The sequence below is a fragment of the Manis pentadactyla genome, chromosome X, assembly GCF_030020395.1.
Source record: "Manis pentadactyla isolate mManPen7 chromosome X, mManPen7.hap1, whole genome shotgun sequence".
NCBI classification, from domain to species: domain Eukaryota; kingdom Metazoa; phylum Chordata; class Mammalia; order Pholidota; family Manidae; genus Manis; species Manis pentadactyla.
The window spans coordinates 96468968-96487203 of NC_080038.1; the positions used below are offsets into that span (position 1 = coordinate 96468968).

The following is an 18236-nucleotide window of genomic DNA, read 5'->3' on the forward strand; positions in this document are numbered from 1 at the left end:
AATGGATGCTGAATTTTGTCAAATGCTTTTTCAGCATCTGTAGAGATGATTATGTGGTTTTTGTCCTTCTATTTGTTGATGTGGTGGATGATGTTGATGGATTTTCGAATGTTGTACCGTCCTTGCATCCCTGAGATGAATCCCGCTTGATCATTGTCTATGATCCTCTTGATGTATTTTTGAATTCATTTTGCAAATATTTTCTTGGGTATTTTTGCATCTATGTTCATCATGGATATCGGTCTGTAATTTTCTTTTTCAATTGGATCTATAGTCGGGGTAGAGGGCACACTTAATTAACCTTTACAAACTCCCATGCTTCACTGCCTCTTTTAGGGCATTACTCTCTCTCATTCCTTTTTAGTGATTCCCCATTGTCCGGTTCCTCTTATGAGAAGAGACCTTTTATCCAAGCTAGGGGCTCCTATCTCCTTTACCTTTGGCCTACGCCTCAACCCCACTCACCTTTGTTCCCTTTTCTACTTGCTCTCCAAACCATTTCAGACCCACCTCCTTCCCCTTTTCCCTTACCCCCTTTCCAAGTAAACCCCACAGTCTGGACACCTCTACTTCCTCTATCGCCACCTGACCATCCGTAACCATCAAACTCAAAGACCCTACCTCCTTCCACTCACAATCTCAATACCCCTTCTACGAAAGGGCCTTTTGAGACCAGCCAGTTCCCCTTACAACACCCTGATACTGGCTATCAAAAACCTAATGGTTCTTATATGCTAGTTCAAGATTTAAGAATTATCAGTGCAGCTGTTATTCCAATCCATCCAGTAGTCCCTAACCCCTATACTTTGTTATCCGCTATCCCCACCTCTTCTACTTACTTCTCCGTCCTTGACCTCAAAAATGCATTCTTCACGATTCTCTTCCATCCCAATGGGGCCACTTACACCTTCAACTCCACAGACTAAAAATCCTCCAGTAATCTATTCTACAACCCAAACAGGACCTCCATACTGCTGTGTAAGGCGGCATATGTGCCCTACTCCAAGAACAATGCTGCTTCTACACAACAAATCCGGTCTCGTCCGGGATGGTGCAAAACACCTCCATGAACAAGCCTCCAAACTCCTAGAAAGCTTCCCTAACAATCCGTTCCCTTACCCCTTCACTTGGCACCTGCCCCTCCTAGCCCCTATTACCTTTATTATTATTATTCTCCTTTTCCTTCCCTGCTTCATTAACCTATTTGAAAAATTTATTCAAAATCAAATTTTGAAAATTTCTAACCATACTGTCAATCAGATACTCATCCAGGGCTATCAAGGCCTTCTCACAAAGAATAATGAAACCAGCTAGATGACATCACGAATCATCTCAGGATGCCCACCCTTCCCCAACTCTACAACAATGGCCTTGCTAACCCCAGAGTCTGCGCCTCCTTCCAGCAGGAAGTAGCTAGAGAATCAGATTCTACACCCAGTTCCCCAGAGGCCCAATTAAGAAAAGAAAAAGATGGAAATGAAGGCAAATTCTGGCACGCTAAGACCCCCACCCCTTAAGATTCAATCACCACCGACCAGATGGTCACCCACCCCTTAAGATCCAGTCACCAATGACCAGATGGTCGCCCATCCCTTAAGATCCAATCACCAATGCAGCACGCACCCTATCCCTAGTCCTTAAAAACATGCTTCCCCACCCATGAGCTGCTGTTCACTCTCTCTGGAGGCAGCCATTTTCTCTTTCAGATAATAAAATCTCTTGTGTGAGCCCGTGTCTCCTGAGTCGTTCTGGGGTAAGGAGGGTTGCAGCGAGATACCCTTTCAAGGCACAGAGAGAAAAAAGGATCCCTAGGAATGAAAGAATATTGAAAGAATTGTGACCAATCCAAATGGAACAATATTTGCATGTATTCTTTAGAGAAATGTCTCTTTAGTTCCCTTGCCCATTTTTTTATCTCTTTTTTTACTGTTGAGTTGTAGTGTTCCTTATTTATTCTGGATATTAACCCTTTATCACATACATGGTTTGCAAATATTTTCTCCATTAAGTATGGCTGCCTTTTCATTTTCTTGATTTTTTTTCGTTTACTGAACCTTTTTAGTTTGATATTATCCCACTTGTCTACTTTCACTTTTTTTGTTTGTGCTTTTAGGGTCATATCTAAGAATCATTGTCAGAGCCAATATCTAGAAGCCTTTTCTCTATTTTCCTTTTGGAGTGTTATGGTTTTAGGTCTTATGTTTAAGTCTTTAATGTATTTTGAGTTAATTTTTGTGAGTGGTGTAAGGTAGGGATCCAGTTTCATTCTTTTGCATGCAGATACCCAGTTTTCCCAGCACCATTTATTGAAGAGACTGTCTTTTCCCAATTGTATATTCTGGGCACCCTTGTCAAAGATCAGTTGACCGTATCCACATCAGTATATTTCTGAGCCCTCTGTTCTGTTCCATGGATTTATGTATCTGTTTTTATACCAGTACCATACTGTTTCAATTACTGTGGCTTTGTTGTGTGTTTTGAAATCAGGAAGCATAATTAGCCTCTAGTTTTGTTCTTCTTGCTTAAAATTTCTTTGACTATTTGGGTTCTTTTGTGATTCCATATAAATTTTATGATTTTTTTTCCTACTTCTGTAGAGAATACCATTGAGATTTTGATAGGGATTGTGTTGAATTACATTGCTTTGACTAATATGGACATTTTAACAATAATAATTCTTCCAGTCCATGAACATGAGATGTCTTCCCATTTATTTATTAAACTTTAATTCCTTTTATTAGTATCTTTTCATGTTCTCATTGGCCGTCTTTACATCTTCTTTGGAGAAATGTCTGTTCAAGTCCTTTGCCCATTTTCTTGGGTTATTTGCAGAGCCCTCTGCCACATTCACTAGGAAGGAGCAGATCATGGCTCACATGCCACAGATAACTGTACGTTCTCATGGAATTTTAGTAGATTTTCTTGAATAAATATTTTCATATTTGCTATATGACCTTAGGACAATTTTCAGTTACTTTAAATGCTGGGTTTTTTAAAGCAGTTTTTGTCAGCTGTGTTCATTTTGCTGGAGAGTGGGTCTACAGAACTCCTCATGATCTCACCCTGCAAGTAGAAGTCCATATGGATACCTTTTATTGTAAAGCAACCACTAAGTTTCTTGAATATACTTCCGGAGACATACTATATATTTCTTTGTAAATGATCTTTTTCAACTCCATACATTATACATACTTTTCTACCTCTTAATTTTTTGACTTAATATCTTGGCTTTTGTTTCACTTGTAAATATAAAGGCCTGCCTGTTCTTTTTTGATGTCCTCATAGTATTCCTCTGTATGGCTCTAACATAAGTTGAGCATTTACGTTGTTTCTAATCTTGTCATGAAATCATACTGTAAGGAATATTCTTGAACTAATATACATCATTGCATACATATGCAAATGTGTCTGTTGGATAAAATTGCTCCAAGTGAATTGCTTTTAAAGGGTTTATCTTTTTAATTTTGTTAGATATTGTTAAACTGCTTTCAGTAGAAGTTATACCAGTTTACGTTACCACTAACTATTAATCGGGGTCTGTTTCTCTATACCCTGTCAACATAGTTTCATCCAGTTCTTATTTGGAAATGCATGTAATGAATCATAGAATAGAATTGATATTTTCATAAGTCAGTTATTTATTTTTTCTTCTAGACTGTGTGTGTGTGTGTGTGTGTATGCGTGCACGCACATGCGTGCATCTTTGTTATAAGACTCAGTTTCTAAAGTAGTAAATATCATTACCTTGAACATAGGTAAGCAAACTTGTTTCGGAGGATCAGGAATTGAGATATTCTTTTAAATCAGAAAATTGATTTTAAGTGTTTAAGGAAGGTTGGCTCTAGCTGGAAGGTATTGTTCTAGTGGCACAGAGCACATTTGGCCAAATGTGGAGCTGCCATTTTTGTAACTGATGATGTTTCTATATGGTTCTGAAAATTCTAGGCTTTAATGTCAATCTTTCTTTTCAAAGAGTGCCTTTTGAGTCCCCCATCACCAACTAACTGCCCCCTAAGAATCTTACCTTTGAGATGGTAAAAATAACCTCTGATGCCATGGTAGTATTGTTTAATTCTGACAATTTTATTTTACTGAATTATCACATTGTAAATATTTCCAGTAGCCAATTTAAGAAAACATAATTTTAGTGAATTTAATTTGTCCAATCAGTTCTTAGTATCAAAGAGCTCAGCTCAGTTAATGAGTTGAAATATTTTTAACATTTGTAGAGCCTACATTTCAGGAAATTCTGAAGCTCTAGGTTTTCTTATCATAAACTACCTTTGAATCATTAACTGGATGTTTTGTTTATTCATCCAACAACTATTTATTTGGTGTCCACTATACTTCTAGCAATGAGAATGTAGTGCTTAAGAAGATAGATACCATCTCTGCCCAAATAGTGTTTATATTATAATCAGACAAATAAACAGGTAATGAAATAAGTAGACATGATAATTTAAAATTTTGAGAAATGCTATGAAGGACATAAACTGTGGGGTGAGAGAGAAAGTAACTGGGGAGTTGTCAGGGATGTGTGTTTAAGGAATGCCTTTTTGGGGAAGTGTCATTTGATCTGAGATTTCTTCTAAAAGATGAGAATAAGCCAGCCTAGGAATGGCTGAAGGAAGAGTGTTCCATGCAGTAGGAACAGTACAAGGGCTCAAAGGGTTCAAGGGAAAAAGGAAGCTAGTGTGGCTTAGAACTTAAGGAACAAGAGGGAGAATGGAATGAAATAAGGTTGGAGAGATGCAGGGGCCATCTATCTTACAGGTCTGTTAGGAGTACAATGGGAAACAATTGAAAGTTTTAAGCAGGCTTGTAGTATGGTCTGAACTGATGTTTAATAGAGATCACTTTGGCTTTTTCAAGAAGGGTAGAGTTATAAGAGGAGGCCCGAGTGGAAGCAGGGGTGCCAGTTAGGAAGCTATTAACAGAGTCTAAACAGAGGCAGTGATAATGATTTGTGTACATGTAGTAATAGTGGAGATGGATAGAAGTGGACTGATTTGAGATATATTGCAGAGATAGAACAAACAGGTCTTGATAGCTTGATTAGAAGGGAGAATGAGAAATGAAAAGGACTTTTGAGGTTTCTGAATTAAGTAACTGGGTTGATGGTGATTCCATTTCTTAGAGAAATAATGATGAAAGAACAGGGGAGGTTATTTTGGATTTTCAGGAGGGCAAGTTGAGAATCAAGTCCTGTTTTGGCCTACTTAAGTTTGAGTTGCCTGTAAGACATCCAAGAAGTATAAGGTGGTTTGAAATAGAGGATTGGAGCTCACGGGAGAGGTTGGAGCTAGAGAAGTAAATATAGAATTTATCAGCGTGGACTGTATTTCATCAGTGCCAAAAACATACATTTTTTTCACTTTTTAACTTACCAGAGATCAGGATGTATCTTGTGATTGATGTCAGCCAGGTGGTAATCATGAAATGGCTGTCATTTGCTGTGTTTGAGTGGGCACAGACAGGTTGTCAGAACCAGACCTTGCAGAATGGTTGTCAGCAGCCTGGGGAGAAAAATTTGGAGATGGGACTGGAGCACTGTTCTAAATCCATGCAGCCAAATGACTTGGAGAAAGGGGAAGGGAATTGTGAACCATACATGTTACGGACTTTCCCTTAAAGCAGGAGCCAAGAGTAGGTTAGGTCTATGTAATTGGGACCCCAGCAGCACCAGTAGCTTTTAGTTCTTTTTAAGAAGTGCTGCATCATCAACAGTCTGGCACAGAGGATGATACCGGGTGAAGAAGACATAGATATCTACGACTGTTGAGTTACAAAAGTAATTCACAAGATTTGAACTCTGAATGTGGAGTTTTAGAAATAATTTCACACTTAATTTTGCTTATATTTACCATTTCACGTTTATAAAGATGATATATGATCAAAATCTGCCTACATCTAAAACTCTTTCATAAAGTAAAAAACTTTAAGTGTTAAAAAGTCATTGAGCTATGCATACTTTAATAGGCAGAGTTTTATCTTGGTGATATATTAAAAATGTTGTTTGTTAAAAGTAATAAAGTACAATAGGTAATATTTAAAACCAGAGAATAAATGGGATCACCTAGGTCTGAGTTTTCATAAAGAATTACAGTTTCACAGAAGTCTACTATGTACACTGTCTGCCTCACTAGATAGACTTCATCACTCTTCAAGACTCAGTTTGGGTATCATATTCTCAGATAAAGCCTTCTCTAACATCTTCCATCTCCAGTAGCTGAGTACAGAATTTTAAAAATGAGGCTATAGATTAGCAAAATGTTTCTTACTTTATTTACTGTGATTTTATTTTCCTTCTCTTTGTACTTCTAGGGAGGAATATGGAAGGTTATAGCAGGTGCTTATTCAAAAGGAATCTTAGAGTGATGGGAGGAATAGAATGTAACAAATGAATCAGACAGTGAAGAGTCATCTTAATTTTCTGGTAATTTTGCTAACCAAGTATTTCTGTCTCCATATCTCCCCCACTTCCTTTTTTTGTTCTTGTTTTCTAAGGAATGTCCAGAAGAAAGGACAGTAAACATGAACTCTATTCAGGTAAATAAATTTATTTTCATCATGTTCAGGAATTCCACACAACTTCATATCATCAAAAGAATTTATAGCTTTACTTTTTCTCAAGTCTGAAGTCTGCTGCCTCCACAAAGTCAAGTGAACTGTTTCCTCCTAGATTCATTACAGTGACTTTCATGTGAATTTATTGGCATATACCCTCTACAGTCTTCTCTAAGATATAACTATTCATAGTTTGACTCTTGCTGTTGTGCCTGTGCATCATCTCATTTTGTGGCATAGTTGCATGTATTGAAAGTATGACTGTAATGAGGCTGATTTAACAAAACCAGACAGTTGTCTCATTATAAAAACTCTGCTGTGTACATACCCAAACAGTCAGTAATATAATAATGTCTGCTTCTTTGTTATTCATTTTAGGTGTTAAATTCCTAGAGTATGGGAACGATGACCCATTTACATTTCATAGTACTTGTTCATTTAAACAGCTAAATTTTTTGGCAATATAATAAAAGGAATGTTTAGCCCTTAAACTTTGGGTACTTTCTGGTTTGAATGATACTTAGTGACTGAGTTACAGTTGTGAACCTGTGCCCTTGGAGCTGACTCTTGGTATGTGTATCTAGAATACTGGGAACTTTTCCTAGGCAAAGAAGAGGAAGAAGAGAATAAATGTAGTGAATAGTCAATCAGTAACTTTCCCTTTTTTGTGCCTGCAGGGAAAGAAATGGAACTGGTATTTGGACTATTTATTTTCAGAGGGGTTACAAGGCCTGAAACTTTTCATAAGAAGTAATATTCATCGTTCTCCTGTCCCCTGACCTGAGGGTATAAGCAACATGATCAACATTAAATGAATATTGATAGAAACTAACAGCATACCAGCCTAAATTCCCTACTCATTGCTGGAAAGGCCAAGCAGCTCAACTTTTGTTTCCATATTCTTTTAACCAATAGACTGCCATCTTTGGGGAGGGCCTGGACTGGCCTTCTATCCATGACTCTGGAGAGCCTCCGTATACCTAATTGTATTTTTTCAGGATCTAGATTCTTGAGCCCACTAGTGAAAAATGACTTCATCATCAGACTCCACCTTCTACCAAATTATACATGAAGAAATACATCCATTATGTGGTGGGATTTTTCACATTCTTGTGGGAACTATAAGCTGCATTGATGGAAGAGAGCAGGCAATATACACAGGCAGTTAAGCCACAGACATCCTCATTCAAAATGCTCCTTTGCCTCTGTGAAACCTCTGTGGATATTGCTGTTTTTCTTAATGTGAACAATAGCAGCAGTACAAGTGAATAGGATATAGCATTTTTAGCTCTAAAAGCTGGCTCTAAGTGATGAGTAGCTTCTTGGGCTTTCACCGGTAGCAATTTGATGAGGGAAGAAAGTGGGGAGAATTGTGGGATAATCAAGACATTTCTATTTATGTCAGTTTGATTTGCTCTATTTGGTGTGTGTGTATGTGTATATATGTATATATTCCATTTTTAAGTATTTAGGCCCAAATAAACTAACTGCGGCCTTTTTTTCAGGGATAATTCTGAAGCTTTTAAAACTTTTTATAATAGCTAGAATATCTTGCTGAATAACTCCCCTTTAATAAAATTCACCTCATTTGAGAGAAATTAAGCTGAATTTACTTTTGTTTTTAAGGGTATTTTTGTGATTTTTTTTTAGAGCAAAACAGCTATGTTATTATTTGAATGCATTCAGACTAGAATGCCATTCATTCATTCATTCATTTTTTTATTCAATACATATTTATTGAGCTTACTGTGTGCTAGATATTCTTCCATGTGCTGGTTAAACAGCTGTGACCAATACAAAGTACTGCTTTTGTGGAATTTGTTATATTTCACTGGAGAAGACAGATGGTAAAAATGTAAATAAATATATAATATGAGGTGCTATAAAGAAAAAGCAAGGAATAGGGACATAATATTGAGAGGGTTGCTACTTTAAATAAGGTGTCTAGGGAACGCCTATTTGAGGTCACCTCACAGTGGCCGTAATGAAAAAGGTAATGAGGCTTATGAATATTTAGGGGAACAGCATTCTGGGCAGAGAGAAAGGCAAGTGAAAAGGCTTAAAAATGTTAACTTGGCATGTTTGAGGAAGAGCAGAGAGGCCACTAAAGTTACAACATAGCAATTAAGGGAAAAGAATGGTAAGAAATGAAATAGGGAATAATCCAGAGAGTCATGAACATCCTTATAGCCTGGAATAGATATGTAATGGGAAGCCATTAGAAGGATTGAGAGCAGAGGAGTAATATTGTCTGATTTACCTATGTGGACCTGTACTGTGAAGGTTAGACTGAAGAGGAAAAAAAGAGTGAAATCAGAGACTATAAGGTCATTACAGTGTTCCAGGATAGTCTTACACTAGTGTGGTAGAGGCTGGGGAGGTCAGGCTCTACTTTAAAGGTAGAGAAGATATGGTCTGCTGATAGCTTGAATATGAGGAAAGGGAAAAGCAGGAATAAAGAGTGACTCCTAAGTTTTTGAGCAACTGGGTGAATTCTCAGATGCAGAGATGAGGAATACTGGAGAAGGAGCAGATTTGGAGGAGTGTGGAATCAGGAGTTCTAATTTGGCCATATTAAGTTGAAGATGCTAAGTAGGCAGTTGTATGCCTAGACTTCAGGTACAAGTTGAGACTGATGAAATTAATTTGGGCATTATTAGTGAATAGCCATGACTTTGTATGAGATACCTTAGTGCAGCTAGAAAAGAGAAGATGGCAAAAGACTGAGCCCTGGGGTATGCTCAACATTAAGAAGTACAAAAGAAAAGGAAGAACCAGCAAAAGACTAAGAAACATCCACTAGTAGCTAGAAGAAAAGCCAGGAGACTGGTGTGCTGGAAGTCAAGTGAACAAAGTGTTTCAAAAAGAAAGGAAGTGCAGAGCCAAGATGGCGGCATGAGTAGGGCAGCGGAAATCTCCTCTCAAAACCATATATATTTTTGAAAATACAACAAATACAACTAATCCTAAAAGAGAGACCAGAAGATACAATACAACAGCCAGACTACATCTACATCTGCAAGAACTCGGCACCTCATGAAGGGGGTAAGATACAAGCCGCAGCCCGGCAGGACCTGAGTGCTCTCTCCACCCCAGCTCCCCAGTGGGAGGAGAGGAGTCAGAGCGGAGAGGGAGTGGGAGCCCAGGACTGCTAAATACCCAGCCCTAGTCATCTGCACCAGGAGCGTAGACACATACTGCATGCTGTGCTGCATATTAGGGAAACAGAACAGTAAAATCTGCGAGCGGCTCCCCGCAGCTGGCACCCCTGGGACAAAACAAAAGCAAGTGCTTTTTGAAAGTCTTAAAGGGACAGGGGCCTCACAGCTGGACGGAAGCATCCTGGCACACTCAGCCCAGCAGCTGGGAATCCTGGGGAACTCCAGGCACCCTAACCCCCTGGGTGACAGTGCAGCTCTGAAGCCCGTCACGGCAATAAAGAGCCTCCCATGCATTCCCCCTCCGGCATGGCCCCGCCATAGCAGGGGAGCAGCCTGGGAGCAGCCGTGCCCACAGCAGCTGCCTACAGCCTCCGCAGCCGCCCAGGCCAAACTCAGGCCCCGCTGGTGCGTGGCACCCAGAACAGACAGAGGAAGCCAGGACAGGGTGCAAAAGGTCGTTGTTCTCACAGGAGAACACACCCAGCGCACCTGCTTCTCCCCACAGGGCTCTGGATTGCCCCGATGGCTACCCCGCCTGCAGCATCTCAGGAAATAAAACCGGAAGCTGCTCCCTATGTGCGGGTAATGGCACCGGCAGCAGAGAAGGGCAAGGCACAGGGACATTGTTCTCCCAGCTGACACATGCTCAAACTGCCTACAACTACTTCTATTGCTACGAAAAAAGAATCTGATCCAGTCCAGAATTACCCAGACAACTCCTGAGAGGAAGGCAGGGGAGATAGATTTAACCAATCTTCCTGAAGAAGAATTCAAAATAAACGTCATGGACCTGCAGAGAAATATGCAAAAGCTAAAGGATCAAGTTAGGAGGGAGAATACAGAAATAAAACAGTCTCTGGAAGGACTTGAGTAGACAGGATGAGGTGCAAGAGGCTGTTAATGGGATAGAAATCAGAGAACAGGAACAGAGAAGCTGAGGCAGACAGAGATAAAAGGATCCCCAGGAATGAAAGAAAAGAGAATTGTGGGACCAATCCAAATTGAACAATATTCACATTATAGGGGAACCATAAGAAGAAGAGAGAGAGAAACGGATAGAAACTGTCCTTGAAGAAATAATTGCTGAAAGCTTCCCCAAACTGGAGGAGGAAATAGTCTCTCAGACCACGGAAGCCCACAGAACTCCCAACACAAGGGACCCAAGAAAGACAACACCAAGAGACATAATAATTAAAATGGCAAAGATCAAGGACAAGGACAGAGTTTTAAAGGCAGCTAGAGAGAGGAAAAAGGTCACATACAAAGGAAAACCCATCAGGCTATCATAAAACTTCACAACAGAAACCTTACAGGCCAGAAGAGAATGGCATGATATATTTAATGCAATGAAACAGAAGGGCCTAGAACCAAGAATACTGTATCCAGTACAATTATCATTTAAATATGGAGGGATTAAATGATTCCCAGACAAGCAAAAGTTGAAGGAATTTGCCTCCCACAAACCACGTCTACATGACATTTTTAAGGGACTGCTCTAGATGGAAGCACTCCTAAGACTAAATAGATGTCACCAGAGAAAATAAAATCACAACAAAGAAAGAAGACCAACCAAATAGTAACTAAAGGTAAAAAGTAAAATCAACTACTCACAAAAGGAGTCAAAGTAAACGCAAAAGAGTACAGAATAAAACACCTAACATATAAGGAATGGAGGAGGAGGAATAAGAAGGGAGAGAAATAAAGAATCATCAGACTGTCTTTATAATAGCTCAATAAGTGAGTTAAGTTAGACAGATAGTAAAGAAGCTAAACTTGAACCTTTGGTAACCACGAATCTAAAGCATGCAATGGCAATAAGTACATATCTTTCAATAATCACCCTAAATGTAAATGGACTGAATGCACCAATCAAAAGACACAGAGTAATAGAATGGATAAAAAAGCAAGACCCATCTATATGCTGCTTACAAGACACTCACCTCAAACCCAAAGACATACACAGACTAAAAGTCAAGTGATGGAAAAAGCTATTTCATGCAAACAATAGGGAGAAAAAAGCAGGTGTTGCAATACTTGTATCAGGCAAAATAGACTTCAAAACAAAGAAAGTAAAAAGAGATAAAGAAGGACATTACATAATAAAGGAGTCAGTCCAACAAGAGGATATAACCATTATAAATATATGTGCACACAATACAGGAGCACCAACATATGTGAAACAAATACTAACAGAATTAAAGGAGGAAATAAATACAATGCATTCGTTCTAAGAGACTTCAACACAGCACTCACTCCAAAGGACAAATCCACCAGACAGAAAATAAGTAAGGACACAGAGGCACTGAACAACAAACTAGAACAGATGGACCTAATAGACATCTACAGAACTCTACACCCAAAAGCAGTAGATACACATTCTTCTCAAGAGCACATGGAACATTTTCCAGAATAGACCACATACTAGGCCACAAAAAAGAGCCTCAGTAAATTCAAAAAGTTTGAAATTCTACCAACCAACTTCTCTGACCACAAAGGGATAAAACTAGAAATAAATTGTACAAAGAAAACAAAAGGCTCACAAACACATGGAGGCTTAACAACATGTTCCTAAATAATCAATGGATCAATGACCAAATTAAAATAGAGATCAAGCAATATAGGCAGACAAATGACAACAACAGCCCAAAGCCCCAACTACTGTGGGACGCAGTGAAGGCAGTTGTAAGAGGAAAGTATATAGCAATCCAGGCCTATTTAAAGAAGGAAGAAGAATCCCAAATGAAGTCTAAAATCACAATTATTAAAATAGGAAAAATTGAACTAACAAGGCCCAAAGTCAACAGAAGGAGGGACATAATAAAGATCAGAGAAGAAAGAAACAAAATTAAGAAGAATAAAACAATAGAAAAAATCAATGAAACCAAGAGCTGGTTCTTTGAGAAAATAAACAAAATAGATAAGCCTCTAGCCAAACTTATTAAGAGAAAAAGTGAATCTACACACATCAACAGAATCAGAAACGAGAAAGGAAAAATCATGATGGAACCCACAGAGATACAAAGAATCATTAGACAATACTAAGAGAATCTATATGCAAACAAGCTGGAAAACCTAGAAGAAATTGACAACTTACTAGAAAAATACAACCTTCCAAGACTGACCAAGAAAGAAACAGAAAATCTAAACAGACCAATTACCAGCAATGAAATTGAATCAGTAATCAAAAAACTACCCAAGAGCAAAACCCTGGGGCCTGATGGATTCACTGTGGAATTTTATCAGACATACAGAGAAGACATAATACCCATTCTCCTTAAAGTTTTCCAAGAAATAGAAGAGGAGGGAATACTTCCAAAATCATTCTATTAAGTCAACATCACTCTAATGCCAAAACCAGGCAAAGACACCACCAAAAAAGAAAATTACAGACCAATATCCCTGATGAACATAGATGCAAAAATACTCAGCAAAATATTAGCAAATCGAATTCAAAAACACATCAAGAGGATCATACACCATGATCAAGTGGGATTCATCTCAGGGATGGAAGGAAGGTACAACATTCAAAAATCTGTCAACATCATCTACCACATAAACAAAAAGAAGGACAAAAACCACATGATCATCTCCATAGACGCTGAAAAAGCATTCGACAAAATTCAACATCCATTCATGATAAAAACTCTCAGCAAAATGGGTATAGAGGGCAAGTACCTCAACATAATAAAGGCCATATGTGATAAACCCACAGGCAGCATCATACTTAACAGCGAGAAGCTGGAAGCTTTTTCTCTAAGATTGGGAACAAGCCCAGGATGCCCACTCTCCCCACTGTTATTCAACATAGTACTGAAGGTCCTAGCCACAGCAATCAGACAAAACAAAGAAATGCAAGGCATTCAGATTGGTAAAGAAGAAGTCAAACTGTCACAATATGCAGATGACATGATATTGTACATAAAAAACCCTAAAGAATCCACTCTAAAACTACTAGGACTAATAATCTGAATTCAGCGAAGTTGCAGGATACAAAATTAATACACAGAAATTGGTTGCTTTCCTATACACTAATGATAAACTAGCAGAAAGAGAACTCAGGAAAATGATTCCATCCACAATTGCATCAAAAAGAATAAAATACCTAGGAATAAACCTAACCAAGGAAGTGAAAGACCTGTACCCTGAAAACTACAAGACACTCAAGAGAAATTAAAGAGGACACCAACAAATGGAAACTCATCCCATGCTCTTGGCTAAGAAGAATTAATATTGCCAAATGGCAATCCTGCCTAAAGCAATGTACAGAGTCAATGCAATGCCTATCAAAATACCAGCAGCATTCTTCAATGAACTGGAACAAATAGTCCAAAAAGTCATATGGAACCACCAAAGACCCTGAATAGCCAAAGCAATCCTGAGAAGGAAGAATACAGTGAGGGGGGGATCTTGCTTCCCAACTTCAAGCTCTACTACAAACCCACAGTAATCAAGACAGTTTGGTGCTGGCACAAGAACAGACCCACAGACCAGTGGAGCAGAATAGAGAGTCCAGATATTAATCCAAACATATGGTCAATTAATATATGATAAAGGAGCCATGGACATACAATGGGGAAATGACAGCCTCTTCAACAGCTGGTGTTGGCAAAACTGGACAGCTACATGTAAGAGAATGAAACTGGATCATTGTCTAGCCTCATACAGAAAAGTAAATTCAGAATGGATCAAAGACCTGAATGTAAGTCATGAAACCATAAAACTCTTAGAAAAAACATAGGCAAAAATCTACTGTATGTGAACATTAGTGACTTCTTCATGAATATATCTCCCCGGGCAAGGAAAACAGAAGCAAAAATGAACAAGTGGGACTATATCAAGCTGAAAAGCTTCTGTACAGCAAAGGATACCATCAATAGAACAAAAAGGTACCCTACAGTATGGGAGAATATTTTCGTAAATGACATATCCGATAAAGGCTTGACATCCAAAATATATAAAGAGCTCACACTCCTCAACAAACAGAAAGCAAATAATCCAATTAAAAAATGGGCACAGGAGCTGAACAGACAGTTCTCCAAAGAAGAAATTCAGATGGCCAACAGACACATGAAAAGATGCTCCACATCGCTAGTTATCAGAGAAATGCAAATTAAAACCACAATGAGATATCACCTCACACCAGTAAGGATGGCTACCATCCAAAAGACAAACAACAACAAATGTTGGCGAGGTTGCGGAGAAAGGGGAACCCTCCTACACTGCTGGTGGGAATGTAAATTAGTTCAACCATTGTGGAAAGCAATATGGAGGTTCCTCAAAATGCTCAAAATAGACTTACCATTTGACCCAGGAATTCCACTTCTAGGAATTTACCCTAAGGATGCAGCACTCCAGTTTGAAAAAGACAGATGCACCCCTATGTTTATCACATCACTATTTACAATAGCCAAGAAATGGAAGCAACCTAAGTGTCCATCAGTAGATGAATGGATAAAGAAGATGTGGTACATATACACAATGGAATATTATTCAGCCGTAAGAAGAAAACAAATCCTACCATTTGCAACAACATGGATGGAGCTAGAGGGTATTATGCTCAGTGAAATAAGCCAAGCGGAGAAAAACAAATACCAAATGATTTCACTCATCTGTGGAGTATAAGAACAAAGCAAAAACTGAAGGAACAAGACTGAAGGAACAAGACAGCAGCAGATTCACAGAACTCAAGAATGGACTAACAGTTACCAATGGGAAAGAGACTGGGGAGAATGGGAGGGTAGAGAGGGATAAGGGCAGGAAAGAAGAAAGGCGGTATTATGATTAGCATGTATAATGTGGGGGGTGGGGGAAGGGGAGGGCTTTGCAACACAGAGAATACAAGTAGTGATTCTACAACAGCTTACTATACTGATGGACAGTGACTATAATGGGGTTTGTGGGGGACTTGGGGTAGGGGAGAGCCTAGTAAACATAATATTCTTCAAAAAAATAAAAATAAATAAATAAATTTAAAAAAAAATGGGCACAGGATCTGAACAGACACTTCTCCAGAGAAGAAATTCAGATGGCCAACAGACACATGAAAAGATGTTCCACATTGCTAATCATCAGATAAATGCAAATTAAAACCACAATGAGATATCATCTCACACCAGTAAGGATGGCCACCATCCAAAAGACAAACAACAACAAATGTTGGCGAGGTTGTGGAGAAAGGGGAACCGTCCTACACTGCTGGTGGGAATGTAAATTAGTTCAACCATTGTGGAAAGCAGTATGGAGGTTCCTCAAAAAGCTCAAAATAGAAATACCATTTGACCCAGGAATTCCACTTCTAGGAATTTACCCTAAGAATGCAGCAGCCCAGTTTGAAAAAGTCATATGCACCCCTATGTTTATCACAGCACTATTTACAATAGCCAAGAAATGGAAGCAACCTCAGTGTCTATCAGTAGATGAATGAATAAAGAAGATGTAGTACATATACACAATTGAGTATTATTCAGCCTTAAAATGAAAACAAATCCTACCATTTGCAACAACATGGATGGAGCTAGAGGGTATTATGCTCGGTGACATAAGCCAGGTAGAGAAAGACAAGTACCAAATGATTTCACTCATCTGTGGAGTATAAGAACAAAGCAAAAACTGAAGGAACAAAACAGCAGCAGACTCAAGGAACCCAAGAATGGACTAACAGTTACCAAAGGGAAAGGGACTGGGAGGATGGGTGAGAAGGGGGAGGGGAGAAAGGGGGCATTATGTTTATCATGTACAATGGGGCACGGGGAGGGGCTGTGCAACACAGAGAAGACAAGTAGTGACTCTACATCTTTCTATGCTGATGGACCGTGACTCTAATGGCGTTTGTGGTGGGGACTTAGTGATGGGGGGAGTCTAGGAAACATAATGTTCCTCAAGTAATTGTAGATTAATGATAGCAGAATAAAATTTAAAAAAGAAGTGCCAAAAAAAAGTGAAAGGGTGTGGAAGGTTGCCTATATATCTGGGAAAAAAGCCTTAGGTATTTTGAAGTAAATGTGATAGCTTCCCCAATGGGTAACCTTTCTCATTTAGAGAGTTCTCCTTTTCTTTTAAGTTTGTCTTCTAAGTAACTTCTCATATTGTTCTTCAGAACATGATATTTTGGTCCTTAACAATCATGTAGAACTTTCAATTGTGAGATGGGATTTGATTATTTTTCATGAATTTTAACCCATTACAATCTTGAGATTATGGGAGAAACTTATAAGCTTAAGTTTTTGTTCCAGTAAAAAAAAGTTTTTCCTCTTAGGTTTGTCTTTTTGATAAATAATGATTCTTTGGTATCTTTTTTTCCACATTCTTCTCTTGATCAATTTTTCAATGTATGGAAGATTAGATATATGACTATGCCAATAAACCAAATCTAACTATTTGAAAACTTTTTTCAAGGCTCTTCATGGCAAAGAAAAACAAGATTTAAATAACTATTTTGTTTCAGTGCAAAAAAATGTCTAGAAAAGAAAAAATTTAGTTTATTCTAATTGTACAAAAAAATACTTTCTTTAAACAGTATTTATGTAAAATTGATGTTATAAATATTGACTTAATGTTCAATACTAAAGTTCCTATTAGAATTCTAACATTTTGTTTTCCTTTGTATCCTAACTTCTCCTTCTTGGTCTTGGGGACAGTCTGGAAAGAAAAGTAGATATGTCTCTGTTCCCTCACATAACTTTAATTAACATAGTAGAGATTCTCTCTTTACATCACATACATTTTATATCACAAAATGGTTTATAAGAAAAAAATTCTTGTCTAAAATTAAATTTTTATGATCTCTTTCCAATTGATACTACTTTTCACTTCATTTAAATTATTAGTTTTTTTGATATAGGGAGCCTATATTTTGGTCATGTAAAAAATTCTTTTTCTCATAAAGATGGATGCTGTGGACTGTTCCCTCAAAAATTCATACGTTGAAGCCCTAACTCCCCCCAACAGGTTGGTTTGGGGAGGTATTTAGATCATGAAGGCAGAGCTTTCATGAGAGGTATTATTGCTTTTATAAGAAGAGACAAGAGAGGTATGATCTTTCTACCCTGTGTGGATACAACAAGAAAAAAACCTTCTACGAGCTAGGAAGAGAGCTCTCACCATAACCCACCCATGCTGGTAACCCAGTCTTAGACTTCTAGCCTCCTGAAATTGTCAGAGTTTGTTTTTTTAAGCCACCCAGTCTATGTTTTTTTTTTTTATAGCAGCCTGATCTGACTGAGACAATGGGCAGCAGTGTTTAACAGAATACACTGATGACCTGCATCAGCAATGCTGTATTTTTATGATATTCAGAAAAGGATATCTTCCTAAGAAGCATGTGAATTAAAGTTCACTTTCAAGTATGTAAGAGGAAAGCAATTTTGTCAGCTTGCCAGGAAGAATATTAGCTTATCTAACTAGATTTGCTGCCTAGAGCTGAAGGCTAGATGATAAGGAGTCCTTCCATTGTTTCTAGTTCTAGGTTTATCATTAATGAATTGCATGACCTTGGCAGTCACCGAAGTA

The 18236-nt window shown here is 38.3% G+C and overlaps 1 protein-coding gene across 2 annotated transcripts in view; it reads left to right on the forward strand.

The window, feature by feature from the left end:
- Positions 1-7657, forward strand: part of CENPI (centromere protein I) — a 66425-nt gene extending 58768 nt beyond the window's left edge. For both annotated transcript variants that reach the window (XM_036932813.2, XM_036932814.2), the window contains exons 20-21: positions 6508-6549; positions 7245-7657. In XM_036932813.2, the coding sequence (XP_036788708.1) occupies positions 6508-6549; positions 7245-7346 (144 nt within the window). In that variant the 3' untranslated portion in view covers positions 7347-7657. The remainder of the gene's footprint in view (positions 1-6507; positions 6550-7244) is intronic.
- Positions 7658-18236: the final 10579 nt, after the last annotated feature.